Source organism: Equus asinus, chromosome 25, assembly GCF_041296235.1.
Source record: "Equus asinus isolate D_3611 breed Donkey chromosome 25, EquAss-T2T_v2, whole genome shotgun sequence".
In the NCBI taxonomy this organism is placed as follows: domain Eukaryota; kingdom Metazoa; phylum Chordata; class Mammalia; order Perissodactyla; family Equidae; genus Equus; species Equus asinus.
In genome coordinates, this window is record NC_091814.1 from 26,113,114 (window position 1) to 26,129,908 (window position 16,795).

Here is a 16,795-nt window from a genome sequence, read left to right on the forward strand (position 1 = left end):
ATGCCTCCTTGGGAACCCCTCCATAGCTTCCTCTTCACTCCACCCACAAACTTCTTCCCTTCTTCCAGGATAAACACACTATGCACATATGTAGACTTAGAGTTATAACCAGTGCAGCTTAGAGCTGGGAAGCGATTAATATTATAAACAGACTTTATGCCATTCTATTTTGTACTCATGAACTGTTGCTTTGTATTGCCCTTGTATTCTGTTTCCCAAGGTAAATCCCTACAGGTGGACATTTATCTGTTCATTGATTTGTTTGTTTGCTGTTTCTCTCACTAGCATGTGAGCTCCACGGGGTTGGAGACTTTGTTTTGTATCATTTTGTGCCTACAACTGTGCCTGACATATAAGAGACTCTCAAAATAGACTTGTTTACATCTACAAATGCTGCTGGTGCTGGTTTCTTTTCCTTTTCCCCCTAAGTCACCAGAGTATATGGGGTAGTGCACAGTGGATGCTTCTGAGCAAATGAAAGGATGAATGAAAAGAAAGCTAAGTGAGTAAATGAATTTGTGAATGAGCTTTTGAGATGGAACTGGCCACTATGAGGCCATTGTGGTGGTTGGCCTGTCTGTAGGAAAATGGTTTTCAGTTTTTCATGGTTCCTTGGCTTCTGCCAAGGTGGGCTCATGAGCAGAGCAACATGGCATCAGCTCCCTGGATATTCTGAGTCAGCTTGAGTCTGCCCTTGTGAAGAGAGGAGGGCTGTGGAGGTATGAACTCACTCTGCCCATTTTGTTCCCGCTCACCGCCATCCTCTCCTGGCACCATCTGACCTTTCCATGTCTTGACCCCTCTCATACATGGGGACAAAAAGAGAGTGGTTTTGAGACAGAATTTTTCCCCTTATTGTGCTATTACTTTAAAAAAGAAAATAACTCTTTATTTTGGAAATAGCAAAATGAATGCTATAATGAATGAATCCCAGAGATATTTTGGGGGTATATTATCTCTGTGCTTATACCAAAGGCTTTGACAAAGGCAATTAGATTATCATGAGGTAATTTAAAAAAGAAAAAAGAAACAGATCTACTTTAAATTTTAGTCTTTCATAGACTACTCTGAACTCTTATTGATCTGAGGTGACAAGGAAGAGAAGAGCCACCTTTGTTGGGAACCTCCTGTGTGTCAGCTTCTCTGGTAGGCTCTTTGCAGATGTTATTTCAGAAGAGGGTGAGCAAGTCAGATCCATGGGTCAAATCAAAGCAACTTTTATTGAATACCCGCTGTGTGCAAGAGGCTGTGGGCTATATAAATATTGTATAGGCCTTGTTCTTGAAATACAAGTTATAAACATGGAAAAAGTTAAATAATAAGCCAAGATTAAGATATCTTAATAAGAAGCAATGATCATAGGACTTTGGCAGCTGGAAGAGATTGCCTACCCTAATGTCTTTAACAACAGCCAGAAAAAAGGAGGCACAAAGGGGAGAAACAACCTCGGCAGAGCTGGCAGCAGAGCCCAGGCCTCCAGATGTCACCATCTTTTGTGTCTTGAAACATCTCCAGATAACTGCCGAATGACCAGCACAGACAGCTCCCGGTAAAGGTGTTCAAAGGCGGGCCAGTTGCTTCAGACTAGGGTAGGGGATGTCAGCGCAGAATTCAAGGAGAGGGCCAGAGCTGCTGTGTTCTGAAGGGCAGGTTGGATTCAGATAGATTAAACAGAGAAGGAAGGGCTTTGCAGGAGGGCGGAATGGCATAAATAGGCCCAGAGGTGGGAAATCAGAAAGCTTGTGTGCAGAGTGGTGACATTATCATCATCCACGAGCTCCGACCACCAGAAGCCTGGGAGCCGACCCCCATGCTTCCCTGTTTCCAGGTTGTGGGTTCTGCCCCTTCCTCTCTGGTTTCCCTGCTGCTGCCTTAGTCCTGACTTTTGTCACTGCTCAGCTGCTCTCCCTCACTCATCTCTCTAACTCCATTTCCACTCCACCTTTCATACTGCCAACAGTTCCTTTTCTAAATCAGGGCTCTTATCATGTTAAAAATTGTTCAGCGATGCCCAGATGATGTCCAGCCCAGGTGTGCAATCAGGCCATGACTTGCCTCACCTGCCACCCCTCTCGAGGCCCCCTGTCTCCAACCTGGTGGACAACACACCGTGCATGCACTTTCATGACTTCAGGCCTTTGCACAGGCTGTTGCCTCTGCTGGGGATCCCCTGCTCCCGCCCCTTTATGCCTGCCAACCTGCCTGCCTTCCTGTCTTTCATTTGACCAAGATTTATTGAACACTGAACAAAATGCAAGTCCCCCTACTCTCTCCCTGACAGATAACTGTTTCCTTCTCCGTGCTCCTGGAGCCTTCTACTTTAATTATTTGGACATGTCTGTCTCTTCCATTAGCCTGAGCTCATTGCTGGGAGGGATTTTTTCTTTTATTTACCTTCACATTACTGGTACCTACTGCTCTGGCTTGGCATAGACACCCTTGATGTAGTTTGTTGAAAATAAGTGAAATGAAAGAAGAGCTAAGTCCTGAGAGAGAGGCTGAATCCATGGAATGTCAGGCTGGGAAGTTGGGATGCAGTCTGATCTCTCAAAAACCAGATTACACATCAGAATGCCCTGGGGAGCTTGTTAAGAATTCACATTCTGGAGCCCACCCTGTTACATGCTGATATGAGTGGGCTGGACATTTTGGTTGTTATTTTCTTTAAATAATAAGCTCCCCCAGGGCTTCTGGGCAGCCTGCCTGGCACCAGTCTGTAGACCACCCTTTGGGGACACTGTGTCATAGACCGCACCAAATACACCCCGGGCATCAGCTCAGCCTTCTTCCAGTACTTCTCATTCTGCTTTTCTTAAGCTTTTGAGAGAGTAACTCAACCAAATTCTTTGGTTCAACCTCCTTGGGGAATAAATCATCAGGGTTTAAAGTGTATTCCATTCCAAACATCCTCATCTTCATCCCAGTTCTGGAAGTTTCCTTTGCTGTTGACTTGAGGGGAGACCTGGGCCCAAGCCAGACCTTTCTCACAGACCTTGCTCTCCTTTCTCCCTCCCCTGCTGCCAGGCTGTTTGCTGTCAAATGTGGGGGCTGCTTCGAGGCCATCGCACCCAATGAGTTTGTTATGCGGGCCCAGAAGAGTGTGTACCACCTGAGCTGCTTCTGCTGCTGTGTCTGTGAGCGGCAGCTCCAGAAGGGGGACGAGTTTGTCCTGAAGGAGGGGCAGCTGCTCTGCAAAGGGGATTATGAGAAGGAGCGGGAGCTGCTCAGCCTGGTGAGCCCAGCAGCATCAGACTCAGGTGAGTGCCCTGTGCTGGGCAGGGGGTGTGGGGAAATGGAGTGGGCTGCCAGTCTGCTTTTCTTTCTCCCTAGAGGGCCAGCCACCAGGGCAGCCTAGTTCTATGACAAGGCAGCTCTGTGCACTCCAGGAAGTTTCTTTGTAAGCTGGGAGTAATCTCTTATCAGTCAGGTATTTCCATGATGAAGATGCATAACAAATTGCCCCCAAATTCCATGTCATACAACCATAAACACTTAGGCACACATTCTCAAGTCTCTGGGTCAATGGGAGTCACTCTGCTTCAGGCTGAAGGTCTTCAAGTCACCTGGAATCTGCTGATCTCAGCTGGGCTGAGCTCTAGGCTGTAGACCAGGTTCAAGTCTGCTCTGTGTGATTCATTCCAGGGCCCAGGCTTGAGAAGCAGCAGCTACAGGTCATGCTCTTCTCCTGGCGATGGCAAAAGTGCAGGAAGGCATGTCCAACCGGACAAGCACATTTCAAGCCTCTGCTCACATCATGTCTGCTAATGTTTCAATGGCTAAGGAAATTAAAATCTCAAACCCAAAGTCCATGGGAGGGGAAATACACTGCATACCCCACAAGGCCTTGCTAGGGAGTAGATGCATAATACTATTAAAGGGAATGATGAATTGGAACCAATAATTCAGTCTGTGACCATTACTGACCTGCTCTAAGCCTTTGTTTCCTCATCTGTCTAATGGGAAAGCTAGAATCTATCTAAACCTTGGTGGGTCACATAAAGAAAGGAACTAGAGTCTATTTGTTCCACCCACCCAACCCTCACCCTCCCTGCCTTGGGTGGAGAGGGAAGAGGGGAGATAGGAGAAATTCAGAGGTTTTGTAGAGCAAGTTCCACGAGGCCAGAGAAATTCAATTAAAACTGCCCAAGTTGAGCATGGAATGCCTTTTCAGGGTGTCAGTCCTTGTCAGCCTTTGTCTTAGTCTGGCTTCCCTTTTCCTCCAAGAATCGGTGAGATCCAATGAGGCGATATCCATGTGACCTTACTAGTTCTTGCCCATGCCAATTCCAGTGCAATTCCAAACCCCTTAACACAGCTTACTAGGCCCCCTGCAGTCTCACTCTGCCCATCTCTTCAGTCTCTTGGGAGCCTCTGATCCCTTCCACTCTACATTCAGCCTCGCTGGATTCCAGCACTTATCAGTGTCTCCCACTCACTTCCCCATCTTAAAAGTTGATTCCTTCTCTGCCTCTCTCCCTGACTCTTTTGTCTTGCTAGCATATCCTTTAAGCTTCTCTCTAGGGACTACTTCATCAAGGAAGACTTTATTCCCATGTGCTGGGTGAGTTTATCCTTAACCTCTCCTGCCATGAAATGGATCCCACTTTATTGTGGTTGTTTGTTTGGCTGTTTGTCCTTCTTGCCAGAGTGCTAAGCCCCATGAGAGACAGTGTGTGTCTTTTTTATCACTGTATTCCCAAGGCTTAGCACAGGCCTGGGATGTTGAGGGTGCTTGATAAAGTCTTTGTTAAAGAATGAATAAACACATGACACAAAAGCATTGTGGCATGATGCTTGAGTACAAGAGCCTTGGGGACAATCAGGTGGGGTACCCCATCCTACACCACTCATATCTGTGTGACTCTGGGCAAGTTTCTGAACATCAATCTCCACAACTGTAAAATGGTGATAATCATGCCTTGCTAATAACTTTATTTGGGGGAATAAAAGCGATCGTGCGTGTAAGAAGCCTGGTGTTCAGTAAGTGCTGATGCTTAGCAAATGCTGGCTGGAGTTGGCTCTTCACAGCAGTTGTGTTTCCTTCCTTTATCTCCCACTCGATTTTTCTTGCCTAGCACCGCTTGCAGCCATAAGTATGGTGACACCAGGACAATTCCAACTCCTGTTGTACTCCTTGGTCTTAAGTTTTCCTGGGTGTTTTAATTTGAGGGAAATGTCTCCTTGTCAGGAACACTGCCACTGACATACTGAGTATCTCCTTCTGTGCTATCTGGACCCATTTAGTATAAGGCCTCCACTGAGTATAAGGTCAGCTCATCCTGTCTTTCTCTTTAGGTGCCATGCTGTGCCCACACACTTAGGCCTCCTCTGCAGAATATTGCAAAATCCTCAGATTCCCAAAGGGCTTCGGAGCTATGGTGATCAGAATACAAGCCTGATCTTAGAAAGACATGCACACCCAGGAGGACATACAGTTCCTTGTCACATGGGAATAAACACTGGGGTCTAGTCTTTCTTGTTACACAGTTGGGTGGGGCTTGATCACTAAGTTATCCAATTACAGATTTTAATTGGCTGCAAACTTAATATGAGGCATCAGTGTATTGCCACCCCCAACCCCCAAATGTGCAAAAACAAAAAGAAAAAGCTAGATATAAGCAGCATTAATAGAAGTATAATGTTCAGAGCAAGGGAATTACAATAGGTCCACTTTTCTGGCCACATTTTCAGCAATATGTTCAGTAGTTCTGGGCATTTCTTTTTGAGGCTGATGTTGACAAACTGGAGCTTTCCAGTTCATTGATTCATGTATTCATTCAGTTGACATCTCTTGAGTGCTTGCTTTATGCCAGGCACGGAGTCATGATATAAATGACAAGACTGGTGGGGGGGCTGGCCCTGTTGCCGAGTGGTTAAGTTCGCGCTCTCCACTTTGGGGTTTCACTGGTCCCGATCCATGCTGAGGTGGCATCCCACATAGCACAACCAGAAGTGCCTACAACTAGAATATACAACTATGTACTGAAGAGCTTTGGGGAGAAGATGAAGAAGAAGCAAAAAAAAAAAGAGAATGGTGGGGGTTGGGGAGGTCTCAAAATCATGTCCAATGATGGGATTGTAGATATTTAGGCTAGAAAAGTAAACACTGAAGGAAGACGTAATTGTTGCCTTCAAATGGTTGAATCAGACTTATTTTTGTTTTCTAATTTCAGAGAGCAGAATAAAAATTCATTCGTTCGATTATTTAACGTAATCATTGAGTATTTAGACTATAGCTAGAAAACTAAAGGGAAGCAATTTTGACTCAACACAGGGAATGTTACGATGTCATTCTAATTGTTAGATCTAACAAAGAGTAAAACTACTCAAAAGGTAGACCCCGACTTCTTGGAACTAATATTGATGAGGTGGGAGAGGAGGATGGTTCTAGAAGACCTCTGTTGTCCCTTTCAACTCTAAAAATCTATCACCATTCTTGAAGCTTTAAATGAAATGATGTTTAAGCCTCAACTAGAAGCAAATATATTGTCTGTACCACTCATTTTGTCAATTATATAAATGCTGCCTGCCTTGCATCATAAAATGTTTTGTATGCCAAAGCCCGCCTCATTTGCCAAAGCCTGCCTCACTAATGAGAGGACACGCTTCTAGAGAACAGGGTTGTAGCTTTTAATTCCTTTGTTCCCTTAACAAAGCTTAGCATGATGCCAAGAGATAAGTAACTGATCAATAAGTACCTAATGAGTTGAATTAAGTCTTAAAGGAAAGAAGTCCACCTCATATTAGGGATTGACAGAAAGCAAACATTTTTAGGATCTGTCCCAGTACAAATACAGTTCCTTCTCTGGTTTCTGTCCTGAGCACTTTACATATTGTAGGTGCTTGATAAATATTTGTTGAGTGAATGATTGAGCGATCTGTCATCTTTAATGTTTTTATCAATGGCTTGAATGAAGACACAGAAGGCAAGTTTATTCGATTTGCAGATGACACAAACCTGGCATGGAACGCTGGTGTGGCAGCTGATATTCCCAGTGTTCAAAAAGATTTTGACAAGCTAAAAGAACAGCACAAGGTCAGAAAGATGAAATCTAACCATTGGGTTCCAAAATTCAATAGTAATCATTTGTAATGGGGCCTGTTTTGATGGAATTTTATGTGGAGTTTTACTTGACCATAAAGTCAATAGGAGCCAAAAGAACGTATATGCTGCATCAGTGGAACTATAGTGCCCTTAACATGTCATTATAGTTCCATTATTTTCCTGCATTGGTCAGAGCACATGTAAGATATTTGGTCTAATTTTAAGTGATGCATTTTAGGGGCTGGCCCGGTGGTGTAGTGGTTAAGTTCACATGCTCTGCTTCAGCGGCCCAGAGTTCATGAGTTTGGATCCTGGGCATGGACCTACACACCGTGCATCAAGCCATGCTGTGGCAACGTCCCACATACAAAATAGAGGAAGATTGGCACAGATGTTAGCTCAGTGACAATCATCCTCAAGCAAAAAGAGGAAGATTGGCAACAGATGTTAGCTCAGGGCCAATTTTCCTTACCAAAAGAAAGAAAAAATGATGCATTTTAGGAGGTCACTGACAAACTAGAGAAAGTCTTGAGGAGAGTAATTAGCTTGTTAAATGATAAATAGCTAAAAGAAACTCAGCATATTTAGCTTTGTAAAAATAAGTTTAAGGGAAATATGAGATTCATACCCAAAGGTGCAGCCCCATGTACTGGGAGTGAAATGACAGATTTGGTTCAATATAGGGTCGAACTGTGTCTGACAAGGGTGCAGACTAGCCTCTCTTTGTGGGACGTGAACCTGCTTATCTCATAACGTTTTAATTACTCTTGGTGGGAGGCAGGGTCAGTGACCTCTAGGGTTGCTTAAATCTAGTATTCTAGAATCTATAGTATGCTGCTGAGTATTCCAACTTGCACAAAAACATGTGACCCATTTACAGCTATGTGGGACACAGAACTCAGGAGATATTCAGCTGCTGGATGTTCTTTTCTGGTGTGACCAGGAAAGCCTGTTTTGTTCTGGTTCCTGCTTTGCCGGTGGCCTTGATGCAGCCTCCCAAGCAGTGGAATGGAATTTGTAGCCGAAGTCGGACAATTTTCTTTGGGTTTACTGGGCAACTTGGATGCCCAGGACCTCCAAGTGAGACCTAGCAGCATTCATGCCTCTGCTTTTCTTGATGAAAGAATCACAGGCTTTTGCAATTGGTAGGCACATTAGAGGTTGTCCAGTTCAAACTCCCACCAGATGTTCATCCAGCCTCTGTCTGAGCCTCTCCGACCCTGGGGAGCTCTTGACCTCACGTTCTGAGTGTGGATTGTCAGAATTGTTATATTGAGCCCCAATGTCTGTCTCCATGTGTGTAACCTCAACCTTGGCCTTAGTTCAGCTTTCAGGAACTCACGAAATAAGTCAGTTCTCCCCAGCATGTGGCAGCCCTTTGAGGTGAAGACAGAGATCCTCATACTCCCTAAGTCTTCTTTTTTTCTTTCTAGTTCTTCCCTGCTCTTCCAGCCATCTCTTAGAAGAGATTTTGCTCTATCTGTGAAAATACTACAATCTCTTTAGAATGTACGACCCAGAAGGGGATAAAATCTTCCATATGTGGTCTGAACTGACACAATGTTATTGTTACTCCTTGTCATGGACATCATATTCTATTGATGTGGCTCATGATTTCATTAGCTTTTTTGACCCACCGGTGGGGGTGGGGGCTTGGCGGCTGACTATAGGTAACCATGGCTCCTGGCTGGTCTGTGTTGCATTTCCTAATTATCTACCCCTCTTATCTTCACATTTTCTTTTAACACCAGAAGTCATCTGAGAGTGTCGTGTGCAGCAATTTTTTAAAACTTTTTTTTATTTTGGAATAAAATTTTAGGTTTGCAGAAGAAGCAAAGTAAGACAGAAGTTCCCATATACCCTTCATCGGGCTTCTCTTAATGCTAACATTTTACATCTAAAGGTACATTTTAATAAACGTACCACGTAAACTAAGAAATTAACATTGGTACAGTATTACTAACTAAACTATAGATTTCATTCAATTTCATGAGATTTTCAACTAATACCTTTATCCATTCCAGGATCTAATCCAGGATACCACACTGCATTTAGTTTTGTGTTATTTTTATGTTAAATTGCCTTTTCTCTTCATTTTTGGGATCACTGAGGAATGTCTAGTCAGAATGTCACCCCTCCCTTCAACAATATCTTGTATGTTTTATTTCCTTTTATCGTCTCTTACCATGTGATCAGACTGTGTTTTTTGCTTGTTTGTTTTGGGGTTTGTTTGTTTACCATTTAAGATTTTCTTCCCTGAAGACCAGCATGCATTTTAGATTGTGCCCAGGATTTATTCCTCAGCTATTATTTTCTCCTAAGGTTCAAACCATCACATCCTCTTGGTTTGCCAGCTCTTCCTTGGCCAGACCAAAGTCCAAGAGCAGCTGGCCCGGCATTCCTTCCTTTTTCTTTGAGTTGAAACTATCAGGAGGCTAAGGCAGGGTTCTTTTGGATACTCTGCTTTTGTGGAGGTATTTTCCCAGAGGAAGCCTGGGTCATGAAGTCCCCATCATGAGGATCCCTTTCTGCCAAGGAGGTTTTATGTTTTGGATCAATACAGCGATTCCGTGGCCTCTTTGATCGGGTAGTCTGGCCTGCCCTGGGAGGGTTATGTTGCTTCTCATAGCGTGCACTCACTTGGCCCTAGCACCATGCCGGGCATGCGGTAGGCACTCAGTAAATTTTTGTTTATGGTGAAAATAAATTAACTTTGTCCTGTTCATATTAGCTTCTGAGGTCCTTAGAGAAGCACCAACCTCCAGTATGACTTTCTTCTTATTGGAGCCGGAATGAAGATTCCTCACACATTCTGGAGTTTGTGAGTCCTTCTTAATTTTCCTTAGGATATGGGATAGTGCTGCCTTGGAAGATCCAGGTGGCTGTCTTGTCACTTTCATCGTGTGATACATCTCTTTCTCCTTCTCTTCTGAGTCAAGTTCATCATGACTGGCATTCAGGCACTGGTTTTAATTTCCTTATACAACTGTGGAACTGATTTTTTTTTTTATTCATTACAGAAGTATTTCAACCTATCTTGGAACTCTTCTTGTTCTCCAATAAATTCGAATAGAGAGGCAGCGGTTACCTCATGAGTTCTGGAAAATGCCTGACTGTCCTATGGGATTATCTTGTCAGTTCATAGTCATGAATTTTAAAATGCAAGCTATAAGAGGAGAAGTCAGCAGGAGGTATGAGGAAGTCTCATTCTCCATATTGTAGTGCAAAGGGCTTGGGATATCAAGTTAGACAAGTCTGAATTTGGGTCTTGCCCTATATTCACAAGTAGTGTGACCTTGGGAACGTTACTTCCCCTCTCCAGGACTCTATTTTCTAATCAGTAAGAAGTGGATCATACTACTTCCTTTGTGCGTTGCTGTAAGAACGCAAAGAGGTAATGCATATCAAGGGCCTGAGACTTGGTTGATACCCAATAAATGGCAAGTATCACTATATCTCCTGGTGCAGGGGCTAGTGTACTTGTGGGTAACTCATGGCTCATGAGCTTATTTCACCAACGATCCATCATTTCACAGACGTCTCATCTTCTGTCTTTGCTCTTCTCTTTTAGATGCTTCTGGATAGCTGGGCTGGGGGCATCTCAGGATAGTAAAGAGAGAGAGAGATTATCATTTGGGGTATATGAACTGGAGATGGACTGACTGACATCATGGGCCTGCATGTCTCAGAGGTGCTCTCCAGTCTGTGAACATTATAGCTCATGTTGCGTCCTAGAAAGTCAGTGCAGAAGACCAGTCACTTCTGGAACTTAGTAGGAATTTCAAGAAAGAATGGGAAGACTGTGTTGAACTTAGCCACCATTCTTTTATAGACTAGGAAACTGAGGCTTAGGGTGGTTTTAATTTGCGCTCTTTTGAATGCCCAAGTATCTTCTTATTCCTGAAAATAACATTTTCTGTAATACAGTTATCCTGAGGGTGGATCTCTCTGTGCCTCTTGGTCTGAGGATGGTGGTATGTCTCCCATCTTTGAATGAATTTCTTTTGGAATAGATTCTATTTCTGTCCTGCAACATTGGTCTTTGAGTCCAGGAAGGAAATTGAACCTGACAGTTACCTGTTAGGGAATGCACTGTATTCCTGAAAAGGCCTGTTATCGTTGCTCTGTTACACACCATAATCTATTTATGTCCTTCCAGGCAGCCACCTTACTAACCTTTAATTCAGGAGATATTTCTTACAGATGCCTATACTGTGTCAGGCTCTGTGCTAACCTCTGTGTTTTAGTTGCAGAAAAAGAAGGGTAGAGGAGTTAGTGAATACTGAGCAACACAATTGAGAAAAACATCTCAAAGCCAGAGTCCTAATGTCAAGGGAACAGTGGGGCCAACCTTGTGATATAAAGGGGCTAAGAGCTATGAAAAAGGGCATTGTCTGGTGATCAGTCTTGTCATTCTTTCCTTAAAGAAACAAAGGGGTGAGCCATTTAAAAAAAACAAAAACAAACCTTAAGTACTAAATTACTCAGATAAACATTATAGTTGTTAAGAAATATATTTAAATCATGTTTTAAATTTCCCTCTACAGCAGTTTTTCGAAAGACTGTGCTCTGCAAGAGAATTTTCCAGGACATTTTAACTGGAGCTCAGTAAAAAATACATTTTTATCGTGACCTAGTATACACATTCATATTTGCGTGTTTGAAATAAAAGTTTCAACACTTTAAGTGACTTAGAGCTTACCCTCTGTGGTGATATTTTCTATTCTATTCTATTTATTTATTTATTTATTTTTTAAGATTTTATTTTTTCCTTTTTCTCCCCAAAGCCCCCCGGTACATAGTTGTATATTCTTCGTTGTGGGTCCTTCTAGTTGTGGCATGTGGCACGCTGCCTCAGCGTGGTCTGATGAGCAGTGCCATGTCCGCGCCCAGGATTCGAACCAACGAAACACTGGGCCGCCTGCAGCGGAGCGCGCGAACTTAACCGCTCGGCCACGGGGCCAGCCCCTATTCTATTTATTTTTTAATTCTAGTCTTAGCCTACTCTATTAATTTCATAACCCACTGATGGGTCATGGCCTGAAGTTTGAAAAGTACTTCTTCAAAGGGCAATTACTTACAAACTTATCCCCAGGTTTTGGAATTGGTATAAATTCCGCAAATCTCAAGCCACTAAATATGTTTTAATTTCCTACATATACCCGCACTGTGTCAGGTGCTGAGAATAAAACCAAAGACACACAAGATATCATCTGGCCCCAAAGACTTGGCTCAGTGCCCTGCATGGAGAAAACACACAATATCTGTTATCTATTTTCATTGTTGTTAGTATTATTAAGGAGACATGAAGAGCACACATATTTATATCATGACTAGCTCAAAGGTCTTCGTGGACATTTTCTGATTTATTAATCTGGTGTCTCTAGATAGTAGGCAAGAGGCAGTTATAATTGCCTGGGCCTTTCAGGTTGTTTTCAAAATCAAGTTTTGTCTCTTGTTAGTATCATAGCCCTGAAATTGACTACCAGAATTATCTGTTGCCCTCCCTCTAAGGCTCGGGCGCTTCTTTTCTGTTCTGAACCTTTGTCTTCAAGTGTATTTGTTTTGTCTTCATATTGTAGATGGAGAAATAAGGACACAGGATACTCGAGTCAGGGATAAGCCAGAATAAGAACTTAATTCTACCAATTACCGAGTCAGGACACTTGATACCCAGCGTTTGCTATAATTGTGAGTTGGGTAGAGTTTATCTTTGGTGCTTGAAAAGTTACATGCAATGTACAGATTCAAACAATGCATTGTCTCTTTTCCATTGACTATAATTTAATTTTGGATATGTGCTCACACTTAATAATTTTGATTGAAATGAATAATAAAAAACATAATTTAAAATTAGTGCAATTGCTTCAGAATGTATTAGTCTGTAGTAGTGTATATAGCAGCTGTATGCATTCATTTCTCTTGCATAATCCCTGTAAGAAAAAATTGGTCAAATGGACAATTGATCATTTTGATTTCTGCATGATGATGATATTAACAATTATTGAGCCCTTCCTCTGCACAAAGCATTGCTTAAGCACTTTACTTGAATTAACTAACTTACCCTTCATATCAAGCTGATGTGGGAGGCAATGTCATGATTATTCCCCTTCTGCAAATGAGGAAGATGAGCACAGAAAAATTAGTAATTTGCTTAAGGTCCTACAGGTGGTACTTGAAAAAGCCAGAATTCAAACTCAGGCAGTCCAGTTCCTGCTGTGTTGACTAGTCGATAAAAATGAACATGTGTATTAAAATAGACCACACATTTTGTTCTCATGATTCACTGACAGCTCTCCCTGGCTGGCTATGGCAGTGTTCCAGGTACTCAGTAGGACTTACTACCTGAGAGACCCCAACTGAAGAACATCTTCACATATAATTAAAGCAATGAAAACAAGGTGATTTGAACTGAGTTTACACTCCCTTTCAAATCAGTCACAAGTTCACCTTCTGTTCTAACTTCTGGATCCTCCTTAATAATTAATCACTGTCATTATACTTCTCACAGGCGTCTCCGATAAGGAAGTAGGAGACTTTGAAGGATCCAAAGATAACATGGCGTGTGAATGTGGAAGTACTTTAAAAGTACACATAAGATGCTATTATTGTTTTTTTTTCTCTTGTTTTGTTGTGTTTTTACAATTACTCAACAAACTTCTGTTCTGCTCCTGTGGCTTATTTGATGGTAGCACGACAAACCAATTGACCTTTTTATCTAGAGGAGAGGTATCAGCTGTGCAACCCACAGTCCTCAATAATTAAACGAATAAAAGCACAACAGCTGAATAAATCAATACATATCAAAACTTCTTCTAACAGGCTTCTACGGGCTGATCTGTAATGTCCTACCATCTGTTTTAACCCCACTCTTGGAAGAAATGCACTCAGATTTGTTTTTCCAGTGGCAGTGATGACCTATTGCCTCTATCTGTCCATCTTTATATTGGATACTTTAAGGGTACAATGTTGGGACTTTGCAGTGTGACTGATGAATGTTAAGGAGTGAAGTCTCTGGCCATGCAAAGCCAACCCATGACTTGGACCTTTCATTACCTGAGATAAATGACCAGAGACTCACTTTCCTTCATTGTTGTCTAGTAAAGGTTGGGGAGGAGGTGCAGGGAAGATGCTAGTTTTCTTGCACTGATGTTTTAGCAAAGCCCATCAACTTTTAGATTTCCAAGCAAGAGGTTTCATGATGGAGCTGAAGATGCTTTAGACAGTATACTGAGCAAAAAGAGGAGTCACCTTCAGTATTTCTCTGTGCCATGGCATCAGTGACCTAGGAGAAACCCCACAGTCCAGTTTACTAAGGATTGGTGGCAAACCAGGTCATAGCTTCCTCTGAATATTTTGGTATTTGGTGCTGAAAAAGTATATGGGAAACTGGATGATTTAAGAACCACTTGGATTCTTAGCAGTCCAAATCCAGGTTTGCACCCTGGGAGTCAGAGGCATGCCTGTTTTTTCTGGGTAATTCTCAGCAGGAATTTGAGTTATGTGTACGTACATGCCTTAGGTGGGATGAGTGGCCCAAGCTGGTGTTTGAGGTAAGTGTCCAGGTACTCCTACTTAGGAATCTGTAAGGGTGGGAAAGCAGTGGCTGAACCAACTCAGCATCCATTCCATCTATAGGCATTTGCTGAGCACCTGCATCAGGCAAGGATTGGATTTGGGGTGTGGGGGAACTTATAGAAGTATATGAGGTTTGATGAATGAGCAAATATTTTTGAGCTCAGACTATGTAGCAGGCCTATTGTAGGGGCTGGGGTGAGAGCTCTGCTCTCATGAAGTTTATATTGTAGTGGAAGGAGACAGTTAATAACAAAAGGAATAGATAAACAAGATTATATGCTCAAATGAGGGTTACTTTTCAAAGCAGTCACCTTATAAGACTTATTCTACTTATGTATTGAAAAAAATACTTTAGACTCCTGTGGAATGGGCCTTGAGGATTTACTTGGTCTGGAGTGCAGCCTGGGCTTCCAAGTTTTCTTTTTAAAGCTCCCTAGGTGAGTCTAATATGCAGCCAAGGTTGAGAACCAGTGCTCCAGCAGAAGCTGAGCCTCAGGGGGATGGAGTTGGGGCACTTCAATCAGCTGTTTTTCCCAAGTGCAGAGCTTTGGTGCTGAACTAGAGAGATTCTGGAGTTAAAACAGAAGGCAGCTTTTCCGTTAGAGTGAGCAGGGTTGTGAGATTTAGCAAACAAAAATTCAGTTAAGTCTGAATTTTAGATAAACAACATTTTTTGTATATGTCCCACGCAATATGAAAATTGTTTATTGGAAATTGAAATGTAACCATGCATCCTGTACTTTATCTGGCAGCTCTAGATATAGTGAGAATGTGGTGGGAGGTGAGGGGGACCAACATGGTGGCAATCAGTGCTGGAGTCTGCAAGAGTGTGTAGATAGATGATTGATTGCTTGCTTGATTGATTGATAGCGAGACCTGTAATTCTGTCCCAAGACACCCGAGTTCCCATTTCTCTTCTGTACTCCGGCTTGGCCCCAACCAAACACAGGGAGGCTTCCTCTCTTGCCTTGGAGGACAGCAGCCAGTGGGAATCTCCCGTTACCTCGGCAACTCCCTCCTGCCATTAGCTTACAACAGTCTGAATGACACCCCTGCTAGGCAGTCACCAGTCTGAATTCTTTTCTTTCTCACTCTCATTTTTCCTGTCCGCGCTCAGGCTGGAGCCAGCGTCGGGCTGGGCCCGAGCAGCGAGGCGGGGCAGCTCAGTGCCATCCAGCCCGGGCAGAGCCTCCGCTCCGGGCCAAGGTGCAGGGCCCCCCAGCCCAAGCCAGCATTCCCTGCGCGCATTCTGCCCGCTCTTCAAAGGCCTTTTAGAAATGCAAGAGGGCGAGAGCAGAAACACACACGGACGGCAGTTTTATGAGAAAATGCAGATAAAGAGCCCGGCGGTAGGGCCATATGTTCCCCATAATCTCCAAAGCCGTCACTTCAATTAGAGCCTCCCCTGAGTTCTAATGCCCAATCCTGAGTAAACAAGCCGCCCTGAAAGAAGAACTCGGTTTCCAATTAAAAGTGTACTAACATTTCTCCTTTCCTTAATTCCCGCGGAGCAAAGCCCCGCGCGGGCGGAGGCGCGCCCGGGTCGGGGCGAGGTCGTCGCCAGTGCCCGCCGCCCCGCACCGCCGCGTTCCCAGGTGACGTCAGGCGGCCCGGGATTAGGGCCCACCCCGCGCTCCCGCGCCGCGCTGCCGAGTTAATTAAAAGTAATGCCACGGTAAAGCCGCCGGCTCTCTGCTGGGGGAACCGCGCCTCCGGGCCAGCCTTGGAGAGAGGGCTTTCCGAAGCAGGTGCTGGGGATTTGCGTGTGTGTGTGTGTGTGTGTGTGTAAAGGGAAGGACATGTTGATTTTTTGGAGACTGAGATTACCTTTTCCACCCAAGCCTCCATCCCTGCACGTGCACCCAGAAAGAGACAGACAGACATGCCACCTGAACTGTGCTTTCCTTCTGGTTCCCAGGCCCGTGAGTGTTGGTTTGGGTTTTGCTCCCGGGACTCATGCATACCGTGCTACAGATATCATTGCATAGTCTCTCTGCTCACCCTCTCCTTCACATCTCAGCCGTGAGAATTCTAAGCGCATAAATGTAGCCAGATGTGAGGCTGTTGAAATAGCAGGAAAGCAACTTAGCGTCTGCTGGCCTTCTTTCCAAGCTCTTTAGAGTACTGAATCTGAACATGGCCGGCCCTTCAACCTCGACATTATAGCATTCC

The 16,795-nt window shown here is 43.7% G+C and overlaps 1 protein-coding gene across 2 annotated transcripts in view; it reads left to right on the forward strand.

Moving 5' to 3' along the window:
* LMX1A (LIM homeobox transcription factor 1 alpha) overlaps window positions 1-16,795 on the forward strand; it is a 153,884-nt gene that overhangs the window by 105,104 nt on the left and 31,985 nt on the right. For both annotated transcript variants that reach the window (XM_070497586.1, XM_044758573.2), the window contains exon 4: window positions 3,025-3,257. In XM_070497586.1, the coding sequence (XP_070353687.1) occupies window positions 3,025-3,257 (233 nt within the window). The remainder of the gene's footprint in view (window positions 1-3,024; window positions 3,258-16,795) is intronic.